The sequence below is a fragment of the Neophocaena asiaeorientalis genome, unplaced genomic scaffold (assembly GCF_003031525.2).
Source record: "Neophocaena asiaeorientalis asiaeorientalis breed wild unplaced genomic scaffold, Neophocaena_asiaeorientalis_V1.1 scaffold102, whole genome shotgun sequence".
NCBI classification, from domain to species: domain Eukaryota; kingdom Metazoa; phylum Chordata; class Mammalia; order Artiodactyla; family Phocoenidae; genus Neophocaena; species Neophocaena asiaeorientalis.
The window spans coordinates 5,186,786-5,212,395 of NW_020175078.1; the positions used below are offsets into that span (position 1 = coordinate 5,186,786).

The following is a 25,610-nucleotide window of genomic DNA, read 5'->3' on the forward strand; positions in this document are numbered from 1 at the left end:
AAAAAAAAAAAAAGAGTACAATGGGCCACACCACCTACATTTTCAAGAGAAAGTGGGGATTCTGGCATGAATGAACCTTCCCAAATGGGAAATTTCCCAATTTAAAAATTGTTGTGCTGGGCATTCCCTGGCGATCCAGTGGTTAGGGCTCCGTGCTTCCACTGCAGGGGGCACAGGTTCAATCCCTGGTCAGGGAACTAAAATCCCGCATGGTGTGCGGTACGGCCAGGAAAAAAAAAAAAAAATGTTGTGATGGCTAAACAAAAATGTTCATGGGGTAACCTACATGGCAAAAGAATCTGATAAAGAATATATTCTTTTTCAGAAACGTGTGTGTGTGTGTGTGTGTGTATAAAACTGAATCCCTTTGTTTTACACCTGAAACTAAAACCCTGTAAATCAACTATACTTCAGTAAAAAAAAAAAAAAAATGTTGGGATGGCTAAACAAAAATGTTCATGGGGTAACCTACATGGCAAAAGAATCTGATAAAGAATATATTCTTTTTCAGAGACGTGTGTGTGTGTGTGTGTATAAAACTAAATCTCTTTGTTGTACACCTGACACTAAAACACTGTAAATCAACTATACTTCAGTAAAAAAAAAAAAAAAATGTTGGGATGGCTAAACAAAAATGTTCATGGGGTAACCTACATGGCAAAAGAATCTGATAAAGAATATATTCTTTTTCAGAGACGTGTGTGTGTGTGTGTGTATAAAACTAAATCTCTTTGTTGTACACCTGACACTAAAACACTGTAAATCAACTATACTTCAGTAAAAAAAAAAAAAAAATGTTGGGATGGCTAAACAAAAATGTTCATGGGGTAACCTACATGGCAAAAGAATCTGATAAAGAATATATTCTTTTTCAGAGACGTGTGTGTGTGTGTGTGTGTGTATAAAACTGAATCACTTTGTTGTACACCTGAAACTAAAACACTGTAAATCAACTATACTTCAGTAAAAAAAAAAAAAAATTAAAGAAAATGTCCATGGGGGCTTTTCCTCCTTGGAGTGCCTTCTCCTGTCTCCCACCCTCCTGCCCTTTTCCACCCGCCTTCAACGAACACATCCTCGCTCAGTACACTTCAGGCAGCCTGAAGTCCCCTGGTACCAGTGACACCTCTCCAAAGCCCTGCCAACGTTCCTGCAGCCAACAGCAGTAGGGGGGTTAATGGCTTCCCAGGAGGCCCGCCTCATCTCTGGACGGCACTGACGGTTGTTATGCTACGCCTGATCTTCCTTGAAAGCTCGGCAAGTTCATGAGCAGCGAGCAGCCCGTTTACTGTCCTTTTTTGGGTCATCCAGGACCAATCTGATTCCTCATCTGTTTGCCGCCCCTTTGGAGTTCTCACCCGCCCACCTGCAGCCTCAATCAGGCTTGTTGTTTCCAGGCCAGCCACGCCAGTCTCTTCAGGCAGTCTTCCTAAAGCATGCTCCGAGTCACCCCACATGGTACTCCTTCCAATCAAAAGGCTCTAATTTGGCTAGCTGATAATAACAACAGCAAAAACTAACAGATACCAATGAATACCAGGCACTGTTTTAAGAGCTTTGTATTTATTAACTCATGTGATCTTCCTATGAACGCTAATGAGGGGTGCTATTATTACCACCCATTTTACAGATGAGAGAAGAGAGGCGCAGGGAACCTAAGGCACTTGCCTGCAATCACACAGCTGGTCAGGGCAGAACCAGGATGGAACCCCATCAGAGTGACTGCCACACCCTGGAGCTCACTAGGTGCTCTCAAATGGATGGGAACACCAGTCCTTCGTTCTTTACCACTGAAGGTCTGTTATCCACTCTTGGCAGCTCCCCACACCGTTGACTCACATAAGCTTACCGTCAAGGACTTCCTGAAATCTCTTTTACAAACACGAATGCTGTGTCCCAGCAACCCCGTCCTTTTCCCCAGGCAGTCAGTTTTATGGATTCTGTGCCTGGCCTGGCCCAATTATCCCGCTGCCCTATTTCTGACGGCCCATAAGCTTGTCCTGTAGGTGATTTTCCCTGTGCCTTTGCTCTTGAAAGAATGAGAGGAGGCCAAGACGGAGTTCAGATGACAGCATCATGGAACTCTGGGGAACAAAACCAAAGAACACCCAGGCCTCTACCTCATTTTGCAGATGAGGAAAGTGAGACCCGGAGGGCAAATGAATTCCAAGGACAAGCAGCCAGCGAGCAGGTGCAGCTGAAATTAGAATCTGGGCATCTGCTTTCCCACCCAGGGTTCCTCCAACTGCTCCGGACTGTCTCCAATCCGTGTCTCTGGGCCTACAGGGAAAGATGACAAGGAGGATGTGCTCTCTCTGACAATCGACAAACAAAAATCCTTGGGGGCTTTAAGGTGACAGCGGAGAGCTGGCTGAAACAGGGGGCAGACTGCTAGGATGATGCGATGGGGAAAAGGCCACCCAAGCAAGGCTCTCTGAGCTTCGAATTCACAAGTTCGCTCTTCACACACCGACGAGCTCACATCAGATGCCACACAGGGTTAGCTACAGTCAGCACGTGGCCCATGCTATTTTCGAAAAGTCCTTAAGTCTCTTGGACTGCAGCCCTTAAAATCTTAAAAGCCATTGATTCATGCCTGATGTTCTCTTTCCATTTGGTTTCTCTTCCTTCTCCTCCCCCCACCCCACCCCCAAACTTGTACTTGAACGTGGGAAAAGGCTCTGCAGAGTGACTGACCTCTATTGTGGGCCAGGCGCTAAACCAGGCAGGACGGCATGCCCAGGGGACTGAGGCTCGGCCAGCTGCCGTCCTGGAGGGGCGCATCTGCACGGGGACATGGAAGTCCCGCCTCTAGGCCAGTGTGGTCTCACACGGATGGTGATGAGGTCTTTTCTGATGGACTCCCCGACCCCAAGGGGAATAAACTGGGGGAGATACAGGGATGCTTCTGAATGCTCTTCTGATTGCAACCAAAACCGCAAGCTGTGATCACAATACGTTTTCCAGAAAAATCTCACCAAGACTGAGCCCAATTTCGTTATTTCAAAACGTATAAGCCAATGTGACTGATGGTAGGTTTAAATGTATCTGGTTTATCTCTACCTCATCTGGGAAGGAAATTCTGGCCAAGTACCTTAAAGAACAGGATGACAAGGTTTAGTCAACCTCTTACAAAAATGCATTTTCAAGGATTTCAGTACGTCCTTTAAGTGAAAAAGGTCTTTGGCGATTCATTAAAACAATATACTAAGAGCAGTTAAACCCTATTACGAAATAAAACAGCATTTCTCCAAACAACTCCCATTTCCAATTTTGCATTAATTTAAATTAAGCCCAAATCAACAAAATCAGTGAGCTAGATAATGACACAGTTTTCAGTATGGGATTCTACCTCAGACTCAGAGGTCACCTAGTCTAGAGACTTTCAAGATTTATTTTTGGTTGTTTAAAGCAGTTGAACCCTTTCTCCCAGTGAAATTTGACTGGAAATCCAAATCTATGCCACAGATAAACCAGAGCTGCTGTGGTAAGTGGGGACCATATCGTGCAGCCACCCCTCTATTTCCCACAGGAGCTGGTCCCCAGGGCCCCAGGGAACACAGGTGAATAATTATTTATCTCATGCAAGGCTTAGCGAACTTCTTCTGTAAGTGGACTCAGAGCAAATATTGTAGACTCTGTGGGAACACATAAGGTATCTGTCATATATTCTTTTGTTTTTATTTACTTACTGTATTTTTTATAACTTTCAAAATGTGGAAACCATATTTAGCTTGCAGGCCATAGGCCCGCAGGCCACTGTTTGCCAACTTTGATTTAATTTAATTTTTAACAGCCTTACTGAGGTATAATTGGCATATAATAAACAGCACATTTTTTAAACTTGCATCCATGGCCACATGTGCTTTCTAAAGGCAATATAAGGGCTTCTGGCAACATCATAACAATGAATGTTTTCTCTCCCAGATGCTTGGTTTCTGAGGCACCTTGTACAGAATAACATAGTCAAAAGCCTGCTTCCTCCCCCCACATGGTCATCTGTTCAAATTTTTGCCAAGGAAAACACTGCACATATTTAAAGTGTACAATTTTATAAGTGTTGACATATGGATATAACGTGAACCCATCACCACCATCAAGATGGCAGATATACCCACCCCTCTTCCTCAACCCTCTCTAGGCAACCACCCATCTGCTTTCCGACACCATGGATTAGTCTGCATTTTCTAGAGTTTTATATACACACACCCATACAGTAGAGACTCTTTTTCAATGGTGTTTCCATTCAGTATAATTATTTTGAGGTTCGCCATGTTGTTGGATCTATCAATAATTTACTCCTTTTTACCAATACCTTCTTCATTCATACAAGGGAGGAAAATGAGGACGGAGATGCTGCTCCAAATCGCAAAGATGACGGTAGAGCTGGCCCAGAGCCAGGTCCCGGCCTCTTCCCAGGTCCTCTCACTACTCATTTCACCAGGGGTTTTGAAAACCTCTTGACACAGGTAGAGCTCCACTCCTTTCCCTTCAAATCCCTCCTTCCCGTGTTCCTCAGACAAGAGCACAGGGCAATGCCCAAAGCAAAGCGCATTCCAAGTCATACCCTAAACTCCACATATAAATCAGTGTTAAAAGAAATCAAAAGGAGATTCATCCATCCACTAGTTACCGCATGCCAAACGTGCCAGGTACCACGCTGGGTAGAACAAAATCATAATGATTCCTGTCCTCAAATCACTTAATTTCTTAGCAATTAAGAAGAGACTGACAGAAAAAGATAAGTATGATCACAAAATGATTAAAATTATATAAAAGGAAGGAAGAGGATGTTGTGATACAGATGGGGAGAGGTGACATTTGGTTGAGTGCATACACGTGGGACAAGGGGGCCCTAGGAGGCGAGGGTTGCAGGGTGTCAGGGCAGGGAACAGTCTACAGAGGCTGAGCTCCTGGCGTGGGGAAGTGGCACCAGAGGCCTTGCGTAGCCAGAGCCTGGGGAGCAGAGGGAGGGCAGTGGGTGCAGAGCACATGTGGCTTACTTGCAGGGAGGCTGCTCAACCACTGACCGACCGGATTTCACCTGAAACGCAACATACTCTAAGTTTACAATGAAGCCACTGGAGGGGTTTGAGAAAAGGAGGAACACAATCCAATTCACATTTTTAAAAAGATCACATGGGCTGCTACTGTGGGGAAAATGGATTAAAAGGGGCAAGAAGGGGCTTCCCTGGTGGTGCAGTGGTTAAGAATCCGCCTGCCGATGCAGGGGACACGGGTTCGAGCCCTGGTCCGGGAAGATCCCACATGCCGCAGAGCAACTAAGCCCGTGTGCCACAACTACCGAGCCTGCGCTCTAGAGCCCGCAAGCCCGCGTGCCACAACTGCTGAGCCTGCACACCTAGAGCCCGTGCTCCGCCACAAGAGAAGCCACCGCAGTGAGAAGCCTGTGCACCGCAAAGAAGAGTAGCCCCCGCTCACTGCAACTAGAGAAAGCCCACGCGCAGCAAGACCCAGTGCAGCCATAAATAAACAAACAAACAAACAAACTTAAATGCGGGGAAGTTAAGATGAGAGAAGGGAAAGGTTGTATTACATTGCTGTTTGCAGTTGTATGGATTTATATCCCATAAGATGCACTATAGGCTTAGAAACTTGTTCTCCTTCATTTGTGCATTTTCACTTTCGTTTTGAACGGTTAATTATATCGAGATGCTTAAAACATTATTAAAGAGTAAGTGCAGTATCATCTCCTTTCTAACGCACTGCCTAGTATGCCAGGAAATGTCTCAGAAACAGAATTTCAACTTACAGTTGATTTATCAGAAACTTGAATATAGGGTAAACACTGCATGTGAGAAGCAACCATAGTAGTGTAACATTTTTATTGAAAAAAAAAAAAGTTAGTTCTCTGGGATATCTGTTTGGAAATTTCATTGTTTAATAATTGAAATGTGATAATAAAACTATATTACAAGTAAAAATAAATCATCCTTTTCCCTGTTCTGGGGCCTGTGGGTATGGGACTACATGTCATTTTAGGAGAAGCTTTAAAACCACAATCTTTCATAAAGAACAGACTTGTATAAATCAACTATATTTCCATAAAATTTAAAAAAAAACAGACTTGTGGTTGCCAAGGGGGAAGAAGGGTGGGGGAGGGGTGGACTGGGAGTTTGGGATTAGCGGATACAAACTACTATACATAGAATGGATAAACAACAAGGTCCTACTGTATAGCACAAGGAACTGGGATCTATATTCAATATCCTGTGATGAACCATAATAGAAAAGATTATGAAGAAGAATGTATGTATATGTATAACTGAATCACTTTGCCGTACAGGAGAAACTAACACAACATTGTAAATCAACAATACTTAATAAAAAAAAAAGTAAATTAAAAAAAAACCAACAACACACAGTCTCTGTCATCTAGGTAAAAAGGAGTTTTCTAAATTCAGGTGAGACTAGCTGACTTTGGTTGCTGCCAGGGCAGGCTAGGACTGGGGCAAGCCGGGACCCTGGGGTCTGGGGCCAGGAACACTTGGAAGTGCTCAGATCAGGCGTATTTCCTCCGCAGAACTGGCTGCGAGGCTGTTGCTGAGTTCCTCATCTGTGTGGTGAGCACCCGGATCAATGTTTTACCTGTCAGACCAGTGTTTGTCCAGGGTTCCTGCTGTGCACCTATGTCACACATGCAGACCTTGCTTCCCGGCTTCTGAATCCTGCTCTAAGCATGGACTCACCGATGGGGGTGGGCGTGAGGGGCGCAGAACAGCTCCTCCAGCAAGTGGCAGCAGGGAGGCAAGTTTCCAAGAGGGGTGGTGGCCAGAACCTTGATCCTGGTTCTGGATTTGTCATGCCGTGGGCTGCAGAACCTCGGCCAATTCCCTCCATCTCCTTGAGTCGGTTTCTCCTCTAGAAAGCAGCATGGTGAAGGAGGTAACGGCTGCCCGTGCTTCCTCGGAAGGAATCATCATGCACCTCCCTAAATGATGGCTGTGAAAGGCCCAGAGAAGCGTAAACGCCGCACTAATAAGGCCCTCTTTTACTATCAACGCGTTAGCTATCGAATAAGTAGTAGCGTTTGCTCACTGCCTACTACTAAGAGGTGTGAGGCCCAGGGCTGGGGCCTCTGTCTTTATAGTAACAGATTTTACTAAAATCACACTTCATTTTCCATGGATTGCTTATCTATCGGCCTGAATTATACAGAACATAACCAAGAACCCCCAAAACAAGCTAAAAAGACCCCTGATGAGATCCAACAGGGACTGTTGGCCAAATGTGTCCTCCCAGAGAGATTTGGTTTACATGGGACATGATGTAATTCAGGGGTCAGCAAATTTTTCCTATAGAGGGCCAGATAATAAATATTTTAAGCTTTGATGGTCATACAGTGTCTATCACAACTATACGACTCTGACACTTTAGTGCAAAAGCAGCCATAGGTGATGGACAGGTGTGGCTATGTTCCAATAAAACTTTATTTACAAAGACATTTTTCACTCAGGGGCCAGAGTTTCAAAATTGGAATCTGAATATCTGGGCGCAGGCTTGTATTTGCCAGTTCCCTACAGGCTCTACCCTGCACATCCCCAATCTCGCATCCCCATCAATTCTCACTATGTTTCCAATCTGACCCCAATAATGATATTAATAATAGCAGCAAACATTTATTTAGACTTACTCAGTGCCAGGCCATTTTCTAAGCACTTTACACATATTACTGCATTTAATCACTACAGAAACCCTGTTGCCATCATCCCCAGGAAAAATGAGGCCAAGTGAACTTAAGCAATTTGCCCGAGATCAGGCAGGGGTGGCAAGAGGCAGGATTTGAACCCACGTCTGTGTTCTCGACCACTACACCCTACTGCCCAGTAGGCACCAACTGTACAGACCAGGACGGCAGATGACCAGGAAGACACCGGGCCTCCCACCTCCTCTCAGAGTCCACTACTCACCACAGGTTTGCCCCACTCGAAGGGGCCAGGCACCAGAGACTAGCAGTAGCCATGTTTGCAAATGTACAGAAATGTGCTTAGTGGGAAGTGAGACTCGGGGGGTGACTGGAATCAGGCGCTATGAGGAGTAAAAAGTGACATAAGAGCTGACAGCCTGACAGGAGGAGCAGGAAGGCCAAAGTAAAGAGGAAAAAGGGATTTAGTTATTCACTGATTGGCCAGCTACTCAGGGCCAAGCACTCTCCACAATCCCAAACATCCCAAGGCCTTGTGCTTTGATCAGCATCACCTGTGCATCACCTGGGTGCTTTCAAGAAATGCGGGATCTCAGTCCCGCCCCAGAAGGTCTAAATCAAAGCGGCTTCTAACAAGATCCCAGGTGATTCCTATGCACTATGAAGGCTGACAAGCCCCGCTCTACATGGTACTTGTTACTGCTCCCATTTCCCAGGTCAGACATCTAAGGCTCAAAGCGGTTAATTACTTCTCACACTGGTGAATTGCAGGCTAAGGCAGGAACCCCAGTTTGTGGTTCAGCAGCTATGCTTATTCCCTGGAGGGGCTCAAAGCAAGGCCTTCAGAACAGTTACTTTAGCGGCAGGTGTGTATCAAGAAGTACTAAGAACACCATGGCGGGTCCCTAAGTATGTAAAATGCTGACCCACCATCAACAGAAGCATCAGTTGTGCTCAGGATACTTTTTTTTAAAGAGACATGGAAATAAAGAATACAGTTAAGCAAGATTTCAATTACTTCTAATTTCTACAATTTTCAAAATCCCTTAGTTTTACAAAATTGCCTAATTTTTCACTCCCTGATGACTTAAGTTAACAGGATGTTGAAGGACTTTGAATCTGGCCACACTGGACAGACCTCTCTCCTTCTAGGCACATGTGTTAGCTGATGCCAATGACCAGACTGCAGCAGGGTAGATAGGGAGAACCTAGAACTGTGGGCTATCGGGCTAAGAAAGAGATTTGTACTTGGAATCAGGCTGTATACCGTCCCATTTGATGCTAAGTGTCTTGGGTAATGATGCTTCCTAAGTAGGCATCTTTGGGTTCTGGAATCAGACAGTAAGGTCCCCTCTTTCCCAGCCACCTCCCTACTATGTATTATAACATGAGGACAAGACCACAGGGTACCTCAGCCATAAACTGGGGACCAGCGCGGGGAGTTGAAGAGTTAGCCCACTCCTCCTTAGCCTGTATATTTAACAGACTGTATTTCTTGATAGGCATTTGGAAGGCAGGGAAGACATATTTTAGAAGATACCCTTCATATGACTATAAGGGACAGGAACGACTCAGGATATTAGAAGGGAACAGAGTATGATAGACATGTATGATCTGGAAAAAGAAAGCTTCCAGAAACTCCAGCAACTACTCTCTCTCTCTCTCCAGGCTGCATGGGTGGTTTCTGTCTGTCTGCCTTCCTACGTGGCCCCTGCAAAGCACCCCACATTTCTCACGGTGGTACCTCTCCTCCCTATGGTTCTGCTGCACCATCCTCTCAGCAACACCCTCTCCCTTTCCAAATCAGTCCTGCTTCCTCATCACTGGACTCCTGGAAGGCTTTTGGGTCTCATCACACCTCTGGACGCATCCTTTTGACTTCTGCACCCACGGCTCACTGCCCTTCTACTTTCCAACGTCAAGTGAAGAATCCCATTGATCTAGCTTGGCTTTCTGAGCCAGAATCACGGTAGCCAACCACCAAAGTCCTGCTGCCTTGGGTCAGAGGACAACCCGCTGGGCCAATCGGCGAAAGGTGGAGGGGTCATGGGGTGGCATTCCCCAATCACGTGCCTCGGCAGGTGGGGAGGAAGTGGCGGAGGAGTGATAGCATAGCAGCTATCTTCAGAATTTCACTGAGTCCTAGAACCTGAGGGTGAGGGAGGACCGCCCAAATCATCTGGTCCAAAGCTGTGCCAGCCCACATGCGCCCGCTGCAATCCCAAACCTCCCAGGACTGACAGTACTGCTCCCCTTCCCAAGGACGTCTGGTTGGATGGGAGGAGAGAATGGGGCAAAAGGCTGGGAAAAAAATACACCAACCTTCCTGCTAGCTAAAGTCAGTGTTGAACGTGACTGATTTCTATGCACTAGGTACTACGGGATGGGGAAGTTTTGAAGAAAGAAACTAAACTCTCATATACTGTGCTGTGTTCCAAAGTCTGAGATGATGTCCTGAATTGATGTGAAAACTTTACAGTATTTTTCATCTTTTGGGGTCTTTCGCATCAAAGAATGCTGGGTAATAATAATGTATTAAAATGGAAACAACAAACCAGATTTTTGGTATTCAAACAAATTCTAATGTCAACTCACCACTTACTCAGTCTTTGGTAATACTTGAGTGATGCACAGGATGGGGAAGGTCAGGTCACTTGTGGGGTTTTGGAGGGATTTCCAACCCTAAACCACTCGGGCCAACACGGTTAATACTTTTGGGATCCTGACTGGCATCAAGAAAATCATCCTTTTACTGGCAGTATTACTTTGTCCAAAAGAAGGTGGCCAAAAAGCCTTCAGAACCAATTTATTGTTTTATTTTTCTAGGGAAACTGAAAAAGCTGCCAGAAGCACCTAGGAAGAAGCTGCACTTGGGTCCCAAACAGAAGTGTATAATTTCAAGGTCAAGTCCACGTGGACATGCAAACTAGTTTATTTGAACAGGTACAGGAGGAAGAAGGGAGTTACAATTTTTTTTTTTTTAAGAACCCCAGTCTTCCTAAAACCAGTGCCATGATCCATTCTCTTTACAACGGAGTTGAGAACGAGAACATCCAATGTGCCCTTTTCAACCCAAGTTCACCTGAATGTCAGCTGAAAAATGCTCTGTTCACACAGGGCTGATTTTGACACAAAGGAAGCAAAGATATCAATTCATGGGAACATCTGAAATAACCACTTATAATCTCAACTGATTTTATTCTACTTGAGAGGAGAAAATGTGGAATAATATATTAGGAAATAAATCTTATTAACCAGCCCTAGTTTCTCAGGCTTGGCACTACTGATATTTTCTGCAGGATAATTCCCTGCTGTGGGGCTGGCCTGTGCACTGTTAGATGTTTAGCAGCATCCCTGACCTCTACCCAGTAGATGCCAGGGTCCCTACCCTCGATCATGACAACCAGAATTATCCCTAGACACTGCCAGATGTCCCCTGGGGGGTAAAACTGTCCCCAGTGGAGAACCACTGTACTGAGACAGGATTCTAGCTCTTTACAGCAAAGACGGTTATCTGGAAATAAATCAGCTTCCTCGGAAATAAATCAGTTTCCCTGCAAATAAGCTGATGTGTTGCCCCTTCCACATAGTTAGCATTTTAGAACTGCAAAGGGGGTGGCAATGTTTTCCCTTTTCTGAACACGGGGTCAGCAAACCAAGAACAGGGAATCCTTCACCTGCACATCATGTGTGCTCTCTCAGTGATCAGATTTCTAACTTCCTAAGTAAGGGAGACAGGGTAACAGGAGAGCACAGTTCCTGAGCATTCCAGAAAGTGATTAACTTTTATGTTTAGGAAGAGACACGTTTTCGAAGTCCTGGAGACTGTTCCATCTTGTACAAACACGTCCCCCGAAATACTGCAAAATTTGCATACTAAGGCGGACTTTCCTTATAAAACTACTTGCATGCCATGTAAACAGGTCAGGCCCCAATCCGGTTCCTCTTCTCTCATACCTTCCCCAGATGGGGCCTGAAAATAAATAACCCAGGAGGACCAAGGGGCCCTCCAGGGCCCAACAGTCCAGTGTTCTTGGAAAACCTGGCTCAGCCTGTGACCAAGAATGTTGTTTCAACCAAGATGTCCCCATGTAAACTGCCTGTGGTCAACCCAGGCAGGCATCTCCCTTTCCCACGTAGTGGAGTACTGACCACAGACAAGAGGATGCAAGGGCCACTGCCCTCCCCAGGCAAAGGGAGCTGCCTCCCTTTACAAATCATTTCACAGAGGGCAGAGGAAATGAGTCACTTGGCAAAGGGTCTCCTTGTGCAATGCTTTGCTCCAGAAAGGTATCCAGCCCCTGTGAGGCCCCGGCTTCTGGAAGCAAGCAGAGGATGGGAAAGGAGCCAGAATGCATCACTTCCAAAATGCAAAGAGTGAGGGGCACTGCTGTGCAGCCACCGTACAGATGAGCGGGTACATACAGCCTTTATTAGACGCCCAGACACCGATCAGCCCAAATCCCTGCATGTTCTTTTTTACTTCTAAGCAGACCCTGTCAAGCCGTGGGCACTTGGCTTGATTACTGCCCGGATCAAAGTTTAATTAAATTACGCAACAAGCTTCTTTTCAGAGCAAGAGGCACGCACAGACGGACTCACCTTCCAGAAGCTATCCACTTTGCCGTACACAAGGGACTGGTTCTGCCTCTTGATTTCGTTAATGTGGTGGATATCGCTGGAGTTCAGGTGCTGCTCGACCACGAACCCCAGGAAGCTGTTGTCTGGGGTGTGCGCTGGTGTGGAAAGGATGGGACAGGGCAGTTAGGATTCAATCAGCAAGAAGGAACACCAACGATTACAAATGTCATGTAAGCTGTCTCAGACATATTTAAAGGTTTTCACTTCACCCTGTTCTCTTACCTGGGAGGAGCGAGGGGTGGCCTGCTCCCACCCAGCCCCAGCTCAACCTTCACAGAGAACAATCCTCTCCAGGATGGATTAACCCAAGCCCAACCCTGCTTTTTTCAGTGGAAAGTCCATCTGTTTAAAATCCATTCAGCTGGGTTCTCCCCTCCTTCCTGTTTCCTCAGCCCAAGGCTACTATCTCCCTCGTCCAGGTTTTACCAACTAGTGGCCAGAAATCTGTAGGGAGCAGGGCTGAATCCATGGTCCTCAATAGGGTCAGTGGACCCTGCTGCTCTCATCTACTCCAGCTGTGTGTTCACCATCCAGTAGGGCACAAGGGGATTTGGGGGGCAAAACCAAGCAACATCACCCCAACCCTGCACCTCCTCCAAGAATCACTCACTAATGACAGATGTAATTCTGGGGCCGTGTACTGAACGGATGGATGGGACGGAGACAGAATAAAAGGTGAAGCTCAAGGGGAGGGGAACCCCCCCCCAAAAGCCAACCACCCTAAGGAACCGTGTCTAGTCTCCAGGGTACACGACTCTGGAAGAGAAGAGGCATTTTCCTTTGGATCGCTCCTTGTTTGAGTTCTAAACTTCTCTATTTTAACACTCGACCAAGGGAGAAAGCAAGCCCATATACCCTTCTCAAACATTTGTCTCTTGTGCCTATAATTTTAAAAAGGAATTTCACCAGAAAGCCACAATCAGAAAATGAGTGTCTCTCGAGGAAACAAAGACTCTCCTCTCCTATCCAGTCATCTGACCAGAGAAATCTGCTTTGCAGGAGATGACCAAGCCTGCAGAGGCCTCACAATATGAAATGAAGCGACTGCTCGGCTTGACTCTGACCTTAATAGAACGACTAAAAATAACTTAAGTGGAGAGAGACTGGATATTCAGTAAAGTCTGCACAGTGCTGACCGTGCCCTGTTCATTCACCGGTGGGTGGTCGACAATGGACAACCGGAGGAAGCTCGTTCCTGTGTCTTGTTTTGGTTTTCTCAGGACTCTCCCAGGTGGGAAGCAGGGACAGAAGCCCTTAAAGATGCTCTAGGGATCTGAAGGCCCGGGCCCCACTCATGCACCCGCAGGAAGATGAACCAGGAAGCCGGGTGGAGAGCCGTGAGCTGTGGACGTGAAGGAGATGCCTAAATACTCGTGATCACCATCCCGTCTCCCAGGCTGCTGCCTAATGGGGGTGACAGATGAGGAGATAATAGGGTTGTGTCTGCAGAGTCCTGTGTGGTCTGGCCAATCTGTTATTGCATTTCGGCGTTTTTGAACAAGCGCCCAGAGGCAATGGCTATGGCTGCAGTTGGCTGGAAAGTAAATCACTGAATAAGTTCTACTGCCAACAAGAGGCAATGGTTGCTTTCATTTTCTCCTTTTGGAGGAGATGGCAGGAAGGGGGTTTGAAGGGGTCTGGGGGAGGGGAAGAGAGTCTGCATGCATCTGAAATGTCGATAAGGCAGCTCAAGAAATCTCTTTTTAAAACTTATGGTTCGTCGTAGAAATTCTGAAATAGAATCAGACACTTTAAACTCTGAAATCGTGGTTTTATCTTCAGAAAATGTATGTGGTGACTAAAGCTCCATGCTTTAGATACTCATTTCTGCAGTTCAGTTATCTAGTTTCTAGGTGGGCCTGTCTTAAAAAAGGAAATAATCTAGTATCTAAAACACTTAACAGGTTGGAAAAATACATCATATACTAAGGTATGTTCAAAAATAAAATGATCATCAAGACCCAAAAAAGAAAAAAAAAACTCATATCTGTTTATATTTTTGTGTCAAAGGTTCCCCACAGCTTGAACAACGAGAGCGAGAGGCAGTAAATAATCTACTCAAAAAACTTGTGGGGTGGGACTTCCCTGGTGGTCCAGTGGCTAAGACTCTGCACTCCCAATGCAGGGGGCCTGGGTTCGATCCCTGGTGAGGGAACTAGATTCCGCATGCTGCAACTAAGACCCTGCGTGGAAGGAAGGAAGGAAGGAGGGAGGGAGGGAAGGAAGGAGGGAGGGAAGGAGGGAAGGAGGGAATGGTGAGGTTTTACCATTTTATGAGTATCATTTGGTACTAAATTGACTATTTGGACACTGTATGAGGAATAAATTACACATACAAGCTCTCCTCTAAGTTTTCATCTACACACCTTATTTCAACTCCTCTCTCTCGTCTGCAGTATTAAACTTGGAGATCGACAACCTGCAGGACCAGTTTAAGAAGCTCAGGTGCGACTTAAGTTAAAAATAGAGGTAGCATTTAGAAACGCACTGCCACGTTTCAAGAGCAGCAGGCAGACCAGCCATGTCTCTTCCCAGGCCACACAGGACCCACAGGACCCTGACTGTCTATAACGTGAGGGGATGCTCAGTTGAGACTCGTCCGGCAGGTGATTCGCAAGTACCCACAGAGCAGGTGTGTATTGCTTCCAAGGAGCCGGCCAGCAGCTGGGTGCCTTCCTGGTGTCATCCCCATCACGAGCCCTGGTCTGAACACAAGTCTTCCTAAAGTTGCTTAAAATAAACCAAAAGCCGAAAGTACAGGCTGATGGATCTGAAAGGACCTTTCTGTGGAGATCTACCCTCAGGCCAAGCTTTGTCTTTTGCTTTGCCTTCAGATGGGAACACAGACTTCAGCTGTGGGAACGGTATTCAAAGGGAAGGTATTTACATTTCAAGGTAAATCAAAGAAATCCCATCATAAATGAGACACAGGAAATCTTGTACTTTTGGAAATCACTCCAACCCAGGCGGTAAACAAATGTGATTTTTTTTTTAAATAACTGACAATCTGAGTGCCTTATAGTGACCATTTCATTATATCTTCATGACAACCTTATAACACGTTTGTACAGATGAGAAAAGAGAGAGTTACTTAAACTACCCAAGTTGACACGCCAGGAAATGGCAATGTTGGGATTCAGAGCCAGACCAGCTGTTTCCAGAGCCCAAGCTCCTTAAAACACTTTAATATACAGCTTCAGAGTCCAGATATTTTATTTTCTGGACTCTGTGAACCAGAGTGGTAAACATGCTTTGGAGGAGAATAATATTGTAAGGTAGACCAAAATACACATAAAAGACTACTTTAAAAATATATACATATATATATAGAGAATCAGCTTGAGCTACTTAAATGTATGTGGAAGCAAGCTGATTTTTTCTACGTGGTACAAACTGGAAGGGATTTCCTCAACATTAGTAATGATCTTTAAAGAATTTTAGGACATTTTTTTCTTATTAAGAAAAGCATTATTTTAAGTACTTGGAAAGCACCTATTCACAAATGATTACAAACCAAATCAGGGTGGTGAGTTTCCTGAGCTGAATCCTGCAATGACTTCTTTGAAGAATTACTGTTAGTTTAGATGGAATAGTTCATTCAGTGACAAACGTTTTAGAGCACTCTTTCTATGAACCACATTTATATGCTAGGTATTGAGGAACTACAACATAAAGATGAGTTTCTGCCTTCATGGAGCTTACCAACTACTTAGTAAGTTAGGTATACACTATATCTACCAAGCAGTTATAATGTCCTCGTTTGAAATGTAATTCACAACTTTTATTAAGTCAAACTGAACCTTCTTTCAAGAGCATAAATTCTCCTAGATCTTATTTTTCAACCAGTCAGTTCTAAACATCTCTTAAGAAGTACAAAATTCCTTCTAGCAGATGTCTGCCAGCCCTGCAGTGTTGGGGACCCCCATGCCACCTAGTCACCAAGGGCCAGCTGGGCTCCCTCTGCAGCCTCACAGCCATCCAATTCACCAAGTCCAGGGGATGTCAGCTTCTCAGAAGCCATCTCCTCCTTCTCTCCTGTTCACCTTTTCTAGTTCTGACCTCACCAAATCTTGTCAAAACTTCAATAGATAAGTTTTTCTTTAAATAGAAACGGTTTTCCTGGTTACAACAGAAACACATCCTCAGTGTATACCTTTTTTTCAGACGATAAAGACAGTAATAAGGAAAGAATGATGTCACCCATCATTTTACCACCTAGAAATAACCACTATTAGGCTCCTTTTTTCTAGACTCATGGATCCTTTTTAATCCTCAAACCAAAGTTGGGTCTTACAAAATTGGATCTTTTGTGAATTTCTTTTTTCTCTGACAGCAAGTGCTACAGGTATCTTTCTGGGGTAAGAACCATACTCATCACTACTTGTTTAAGCAGCACAATACCTCAGCGCCTAGACTGAGGATGGAATTGCCCATGGTTCCGTTCTGCCAGCATCACTTAGTGGAACCAACTGCACTTCCCACACCAGCCATGCAGTTCTGTTCCATTCGGGTGGCTTGAACTGGTGCCAGTCTTGACCCCTTACCTCCGCCACTCCCCATGCCTCCAAGGATGGGCACATGATCCACAGGACTGGACTCGACCAAGGCTCACTTGAAAGATGGGTTTACCATCCAAGTCCCGCCTATCACATTGCTCCATGATGAGCGCGCTGCTTTTGGAGTCAACATCTTGCTGCTACGGTTACTAAGCTGGCAGGGTAGAAGTCTAGAGCTGCAAATGTTATCTCCGTGCCCATGTGAGGAGAGCCTGCCTGAGAATGATGCTAATCCAGAGACATGCAAAGCCGAGATAGGGAGAGGGTAAAGAGATCCTCCAAGCCCTGAATCCAGCTCTGCCTCAAGCCGGTTTTAACAATTCCCTGTGACAACAGCCAACAAACCCTTGTGACCAAGACAGTTCGACCGAAATCCGGTCTAATACACCCTACCACTTTAGGATGTTTCCAATTCTTGGCTATCTAAATCAACGACTATCGAATATCACTGCACCCGCACAAACTCTGCAGTGGATTTCCGAGTAGTCTCCACACCTCCAGCCTTGCCCCTTCGTCCCGTTCTCACTGCCTCCTAACTCCAATCCATCCTTTGTGTTGCCTGACAAGGTATTCTTTGAAACAAATATGTGACTATGGCAGTTTCCTGCGGAAAAGCTTCACTACCCTCAGGGGGAAGCAGCACCCAAGTACACCTGTCATTCCAGGTCACCCTTCCACAGATATCTCTTCTTCACGACCTACCCGGGGTTTTTAATGCCATGTTTTTCCATCTTATCTCATGCTGGCATGTGTCTGGCATGTCTATCACTTCCTCCTGCCTTTAAGTCTCAGCTCTCATCGCCTCCTAGTTGAAGGGTTCCCTGACTCCCTAAGACTGAGGTGAGTACCCTTCTTCTGCTCTCTTAGACCACGAAGAGTTAGAGTCCTTATCACACATCACTGTCTCCACTTATGACTATATGCTCCTTGAGGACTGAGCCATGTTTTATGTGCCTCCGACTTCCAGGAGCCCAGAGCATAGTAGGAGCTGAGGAAATATTTTCTGAATGAACGACTGATTAAATCAATGATGAATGCTTCATTACTTGGTGTGACTGACTTTGTAGGCAGAGCTCTATTACTAGGCAGCAGAGGTCACGCCTGAATTACTTCCAGCATCATGTTCTTTGCACACAAGCTCCCAAACCAAAGTCCATTCTTCTCAGGATTCATCATTAGCTAAGGAAGCTCACCACTCTACCCTAGAACCTAGCTCAGGCCTAGTATAGTACAGATGTTCAATAAATATTTATTAAATAGGTAAATGAACATATCTTTTTATCTAGGTCACAACGTAGATTTGGGAAGAAGGGAAACAAATCAGTGATCTAGGCTTTTAAAATTCTAACATCACAGGTTTCTCAGTATCATCATTCATTCAACATTCGGCACATTTACTGAGCACTTACTATGAGCCAGGCAACAATTTAGGAGTTAAGGATATACCAGTGAACAAGATAAGCATGGATGAAGCTCCCCTCATGGAGCTTATATTCAGCCAGGGAGGAAGACAGTAAACAATTAAATAAAATAATTTAGTTTTGTACATAAAAAAAATAAATAAACACAATTTGGTGACCAATATTGAACTCTCGTTAATGATGTCATGCTGAAACATCTAAGGGTTAAGTGTTCTTTTATGCATAAAAGGAAAAAAAAATTGGATTGATGGATGGAGAGAAGATAGACATATAGATGGACAGGTCACAGAATAAAGCAAACTGTTAACTGTGGAGTCTAGGCTTTGGGTTTCTATTTTACATTTCTTTCCATTTTTGTATATTTCAAAAATTTCATAACAAAACAGGGAAGAATACTGGCTGCTGTCACTCATGGCACTCACAATTTTGATGCTGACTCTGGTGATGATGAAACCTACATGACAGAAAAACACTCTACTGAAAAATAGCTACATCACACAAGTAGCCATCTGATTTTAAAACGTGCACATAGTGATGCTTTACTTCAAATTTCATCAAACTTGATTTTGTTTCCCAAATGGTAGTGATGCTAGGCTCTTTGAGAGACAGGAGGCTGGGATACAGGCTAGGGAAACTATTATGTACAGTTGAGTTGAAAAGATGAGCATCTGAATTGCTGACAGAAGGCACACCAGAGTAAATTTTTCAAGTGTCAAAAAGCAATTTAGGAGGGAATGGACCCCTTAGAAGAACATTTCTCCTGGAGGCTGAGTCTCAGACTGAAGGAATTACAAGGCTGATCCTGTTACTCACTGGTCAGCACAGATGTAAAAGGCAAGAGCCCTCCCGGTCCAAGTGAAATGAAAGGCCAAAAACGCTGTTTGAATCAAAAATAGCTCCTTTGCTTGTCAGGCCCTGAAAATAAAGTCGTACATGGAAGCCATGGATCCTTAGCTGAAGCCAACATGTTTGTCACTTGCATGAAAGGGAACTGGCTTGTTTCTAAAATTCCTGTTTCGTCAGGCAAAATTTTTGGTCTACAAGCCACTATTCCCATCTGATCATGCAAATAAACATGGATGCAAACCCCAAGTCCTTGGAGAAATTCAAAGAGTCAGAATGTCAATGACAACGACCACCAGTATGATTTGAACAACTCTTGAAAACCCAACCATGTGAATCATTTCTGTGGGAAGACAAGGGAGAGTAACATGAGTTCACTGGTTTCAAGAAGCTTCTGTACTCTTTAGATTTTTTTTTAATTGAAGTATAGTTGATTTATAATGTTGTGTTAATTTCTGCTGTACAGCCAAGTGATTCAGTTTATACACATGTGCACGCACACACGCGCACGTGCGCACACACACACACACACACACTTCTTTTTTTTTTTTTTGCGGTACGCGGGCCTCTCACTGTTGTGGCCTCTCCCGTTGCGGAGCACAGGCTCCGGACGCACAGGCTCAGTGGCCATGGCTCACGGACTGAGCCGCTCCGCAGCATGTGGGATCCTCCCAGACCGAGGCACGAACCCGTGTCCCCTGCATCGGCAGGTGGACTCCCAACCACTGCGCCACCAGGGAAGCCCCCCATTTTTTTTTAATATTCTTTTCCATTATGGTTTATCACAGGATATTGAATATAGTTCCCTGTGCTACAGTGTAATCTTAGATTTGTACATTCCTTACCCTTCCCTACATTGTTGCATGGACTAAAAATAGAACAGGCATTATCGTTCAATTTAATTTAATTCAATCGATAAGTATTTTCTGAATGCCTACTATGTGCCAGATATTCTGCAAGGTATTGGAGTCTCAGCAATGAACAACACAGACAAAACTCCTACTAATACTATCCTCAGATTCCAGCAGAGAAAAAAAGAAAATAAACAAAAGTCCGTGAAGCATAAATGCTAAGTGATAATACAGTTATAGAGGAAAAGAAAGCAGGGAAGCGGTATAAGAAGTTGGGGGAGAAAGGAGTTGCATTTAAAAAAGGTAGGGGTGTCAGGGTTAGTCTCACTGAAGTGACATTTGAGTTAAAGACCTGAAGGAGGGGATATGGAAGTCTAAGGGAACAATGTCCTGGAGGATGGAACAACCAATGCAAAGGTCCTCGGGTAGGAGTGTGCCTGGCCCATCCAAACAACAGTAAGGAGGCTAGAGAGTAGTGAGCAACAGGACACGTAGTAAGAGATGAGGCCGGGGTGGCGGGTAGCGGGGCCAGACCACTCCAGGCCTTGAGGCAACTGGGGTGACTCATCTTCCCCTACAGTGAGAGGCTACGTCATTGTGGGCACGGGAGTGTCATGATGTTACTTACATTTTCATTAACTCCATTCTGTGGTTGGGTCTACTTTGTTCTTTATTCTTTTTTTTTTGGTGGTACGCGGGCCTCTCACTGCTGTGGCCTCTCCCGTTGTGGAGCACAGGCTCCGGACGCGCAGGCTCAGCGGCCATGGCTCACGGGCCCAGCTGCTCTGCGGCATGTGGGATCTTCCCGGACCGGGGCACGAACCCGTGTCCCCTGCATCGGCAGGCAGACTCTCAACCACTGTGCCACCAGGGAAGCCCCTGTTCTTTCTTCTTAATTCAACCAATATCTATCACCAGTGATGTTACAACTTCAGGGACTGAGGACTCAGCAGTGATGATGCTCATGGAGACTGCAAAGTGGCATCTGGGCAGGCACACAGGTGTGGGGTGGGGGAGGGGAAAGGAGCAGAAGCCCGAGGCTCAGGGAGGGAAGGCTTTCTGGAGGACAGGACACCTCCCTGGAGGGTGAGCAGGGGGGACGGGGGGAGCGAGGGACACGGTTTCCAGACAAAGGAACAGCACATGCAACGGCCTGGCTGTCAGAGAGAACTTGGCACCCTGGGAGACCTAAAAGCCTACACAGGAGAAAGCACCCCATCAGAGGCCAGATGGTATAACAAATGCAAAGGGGTTGGAGGTGAAACAGGGAGGCTCTAATGCCTCCAGAATCCCCAATCTGTTCCTCACTCATCTCTATCACAGCTCCCAAATTTCTACATGTATCGAGAAACGCTGAGCATCTCCCAGCCCGGATTATAATTCCACGATATGAGCCACCCAGAAGGCAAATTCTTAAAAGGACTAAAAAAATCACTGAAGTAAAAATAAACCAGTACAAACAGACTTTGCTTCGAAAATAGGACATGTTCTATTACAGTGATATGAACGGTGAGGTTGTTAAACAGACTAATAAGCGCTACGGAAACTTTTCAACGACAGGAGGTAAATGTAAGTCTGAGATGGAGCTTGCCTGAAACTACGAATGGGGAAGCTGGTAATCTCTGCTATTGCTACTTTCAGCCACAGTCTTCAGGGCAAGAGAGGAAAAAACTCAATTAGATGAAGATGTTTTCCCACGACTGATGAAGTTGTGAAAGAGCGTGTCAGGCAGATAATTAGAACTATTCAAATACGGGATAATTCAAGGTGCAAGACACCAACTTCAGGGGTTTATTTTCTCTTGTAAAATGGTACAGGCAGATGTCTTCTCTATTTGATTTTTCTGTGTTGGCAGGTTCCTTTCATTCCTTTACTGGGGTATGATGCACCTTGTTTGGGACTGAGAAAAATAAGAGAATACCTTATTTTTTCTAAACTCTTTCAGGAGTTTAGAAAAAGCAGTACGCACAGCCGATAAAAGGCTGTTGATGGAAATAATGCCTAAATATAGGGTCAAGTTCCTGGCAAGCCCAGAAAAAGCAACAATTAATTCTCAACAAGAACTAACAAAAGTACCCCAAATAAATACAAAGTCCACTTGACAGACTATATAAAACAGCCTTGGAAACAATGGTTTTAAAAGTTGAACCTTGAAAATATTTTTTGATATAGTAAATGGAAAAAAAGCAGATATAAAATTTTAGTATGTGTGTTATAACTATGCAAAAATATATACCCCTGAAAAAGATAATAATGCTTACATTAAGATATGGGGGACTTTTTCCTTGGGGAGGCTTTCCTTGTTTTTATAATAGGGTTATTATTATTTTTTTTAATTTGATTGGAAAGGAAGTCATTTAAATAGAGACTTCAAGAGAAAAATAAAATTTTGCTGTAAGGGTGATATGAAGGCGGCAAAGGTGGTGAGGAATCACGGTGGCACCTTCAGAGACCAGCAGACTGTCTAGTGAGGTTGGGGAGGCCAGGGGAGGGCCGTGGTAGGGGAGAGAAGGCAGGGGGCCCGAGAGCTATGCTATGGACTTTGGAACTGACCCCACAGGCAAAGGGAAGGCACTGTGGTTTCTGAGGAGGAATAGCTTGGTCCATGCTGAGCTTTTCAGAGCTGGCTCTGGGGCAGGAGATGGGTCTCAGTGCCCAGCTCAGAAGTGACACTAGAGTACTGACAAAAGGGAAAAGGAACAAGAAGCCTGCCCTGACGGAGGAAGAACTGCACTTCTCAGCTCAGCTTCCCGGAAAAAAAGCGATCTTTGATTGCTCAAAGAGCTAGTTAAATGTCCTTACTGTTGTCTGACCACTCGGTTGGTCCCTATAGAAGCTGCTTGGCAAGGTGCTGGGAACAGCCTATGCTGACACACAAAAATGCCCAAATGCAAACAGAATACACAGAGAGGCTAGTTCTAGTGAAATTCTGAGATTTGGGGCAAAACAGTGAAGAAAAAAAAAAGCCAGGCTTTTCAGCTTGTAGAAATTCTACCAACTTAGTGAGGAAATGAGTTAGAGGAGAAATACAAGCAGCCTTAAAGTGAGAGGTGCTCTCTGAATATTCAAGAGCATCGACCTGGTCAGGAGCATCCGTCTCACTTCCCTACCCCTAAACATGCTTCAGGAACAGTGTGGGTGCGTTCTTCTCTTTCCTTATCCTCCTGCTGGGCCCTTTCTAGACAGCCTTCTCTACCCTCTCCCTGTACTGCACACCTGCCAGAACACTGGTAATCCCATAATAAGACAGCCAGACTTGACGACGACCTGATTCTACAAGTACGACACTACTTCTGTGGTCTCCAAACTTTCCCTTGTGCATCCCATCCAGAGAAAACAATCCAGGTACACCCACAGTGTATGTGCCCATTATACATCAATTATGTAATGATTACTATCAGCCCATCTATTAAGCACTAGTAAATCTGTTTCATTTTTTTTAAATTGACAAGACATAGGTACACTTTTGACACTTTCATCTTCTACTCAAAGGAATGGTCTTCCCCTTCAGGCTGTGAGAATAGTCACACTTACTGGAAGGAAGATTCTGTGGCAACGACCGAGTTAGACTGGACCCGGACTTAGCCACGAGGAAATTTTCCATCACCCTGTTACTTGATGGATTTTGCCACCATTGATGGTCCCCACCTTGCTCTGCTGTCTCATTAGGAGTTGTAAAATGCTGATTTTCTAATTTTTCATTCCTTTTGCATTTATTAGCTGTGATTTCCCCATAATTAACAACGTTCTCTCATCAGCTATTCGATTATCTTCAAATACAATTTGTCCGAGAAAGGCATGATCAAAGCTGGATTCTTTCCATCTATTTTTCAGAGTAATGAAGTCAGTGTCTTAGCAACTCGCAAAGGTGATCGATTGATTTTCTGGGTTTTTCTTGCTTGGACTATCATTCTGGATTCATGGATTATTTTCCATTGGTTTGATTCAAATCCACTGCAGTCATTATTTTTTTTGATGCTCAAACTACCCCAGCTTTGGCTCCTGTGTCCCTCTGACTCCACCCCAGGGGTCCTTCTTAGCTTCCTTGCTTCCACGTGAAAGATGTCCCATCTTTAACAGTTCCTGCCCTAGACCTGGAATCACCTATTTATCTTAGAAAGAGGATCCTTTAGTGGGAAAGGTACTTAGGAAATCCCAATCTGAGTGTTAAGGATACTCACTGCCACTGGATTGTCTTTACTTTTGATCCTTTTCAAAGTACAGAGTTAGGAAACATTTCCTTTTCAGAGAGAAAATATAAGTTCATAGTGATATTTCCTATTCAAGCTGAGTATTATACAATCTTTACTTAAATTCTTTATACACTCCCCTCTTCCTATATACTGCAAACTGTAGTTCCTACAGTATAACTGTAATTGTTTCCAATAACAATGTAAGTATTCCCCACTACAACTGTATGGTCCAAAGACTGTGCTTAAAATCACTTGAAATAATTATTTTATCTGTGTGAGAGATTAGTACCAACCTGATACAGATTTCTTGTTTCATTTTTTGATCTCTTTTCAATCTTTAGTGATTTCTTTTTAAATTATGTAAAACATTTCTATGGTTCCAAAGTCAAAATAAAGTACGTTAAGAGACATCTAGCACAGAGAACTATATTCAATATCCTGTAATAAACCATATGAGAAAGAATATAAAAAAGAATGTATCTGTAGGTATAACTGAATCACTCTGCTGTACAGCAGGAATTAACAGAACATTGTAAATCAACTATACTTCAATTTAAAAAAAGAGACATTTATTTCCTATCCCTGTCCCTGCAAACCCTCCTCCAGTGGTAATCATTTTTATTAGCTTGTTATTCTTCCATTGTTTCTTTTGAAAACACAAGCACATTCATACATGTACACACACTTCCCTCCCATCATACCCTTCTTATATAGAAGGGAGTGACTCCACATACCTTCCTGCACTTTGGTTTTTACCGCTTAATATATCCTAGACATCTCCCTCCAGAGACTGGAGTCTTCCCTCGGCCCTTTTGCACAGTTACACATGACTTCACTCTATCAATAGACCATATTATTCACTCAGTCCTCTATTAGGAACCTCTGGGTTATTGCCAGTCTTCTCCTAGTACAAATAGTGCCACAATAAATGGCCTTGTACACACTGTACACATACCATGTCTGACCTTTGCTCACTTATCTTTGGGATGGATTCCTAGATATGACCTTGTCAAAGGAAGGATGCCTAGGAAGCTATGCTAGACAGTGACAAATCCCCTTGCACAGGGAAGTGCCAGCCAGGCTGCATTCCCACTGCCTTCCCTAAGTCTCACCATAGGAAGAGCTGCGTCAGCAAACTTTCAGACTTTGGCCAATCTGATATGCGGGACATGGGATCTTGGTGCAGTTTTAAAATGCATTTCTCTTATCATGAGTGAGGTTAACATGTTTTCATATATTGGGGGCAATACATTTCTTTTTTCTCCAAACTGCTTTTGCCCATTTCCTACTGGATTGTGGAATGTTTTCTTCTCAATTTTTTAGAAGCTCTTTATACATTAGCGATATTAATCCTCTTTAACACAATTTGCTATGGTGTTATTTTTTTGTGTTGTTGATTTTGCCATACAGGTTTCTTTTTTTTTTTTTAGGCAGACAAA

The 25,610-nt window shown here is 44.4% G+C and overlaps 1 protein-coding gene across 6 annotated transcripts in view; it reads right to left on the bottom strand.

Annotated features, from left to right (window-relative positions):
- Nucleotides 1–25,610, bottom strand: part of MGAT5 (alpha-1,6-mannosylglycoprotein 6-beta-N-acetylglucosaminyltransferase) — a 360,006-nt gene that overhangs the window by 81,288 nt on the left and 253,108 nt on the right. For all 6 annotated transcript variants that reach the window (XM_024764088.1, XM_024764090.1, XM_024764087.1 and 3 more), the window contains one exon: nt 12,269–12,402. In XM_024764088.1, coding sequence (XP_024619856.1) covers nt 12,269–12,402 — 134 coding nt within the window. The remainder of the gene's footprint in view (nt 1–12,268; nt 12,403–25,610) is intronic.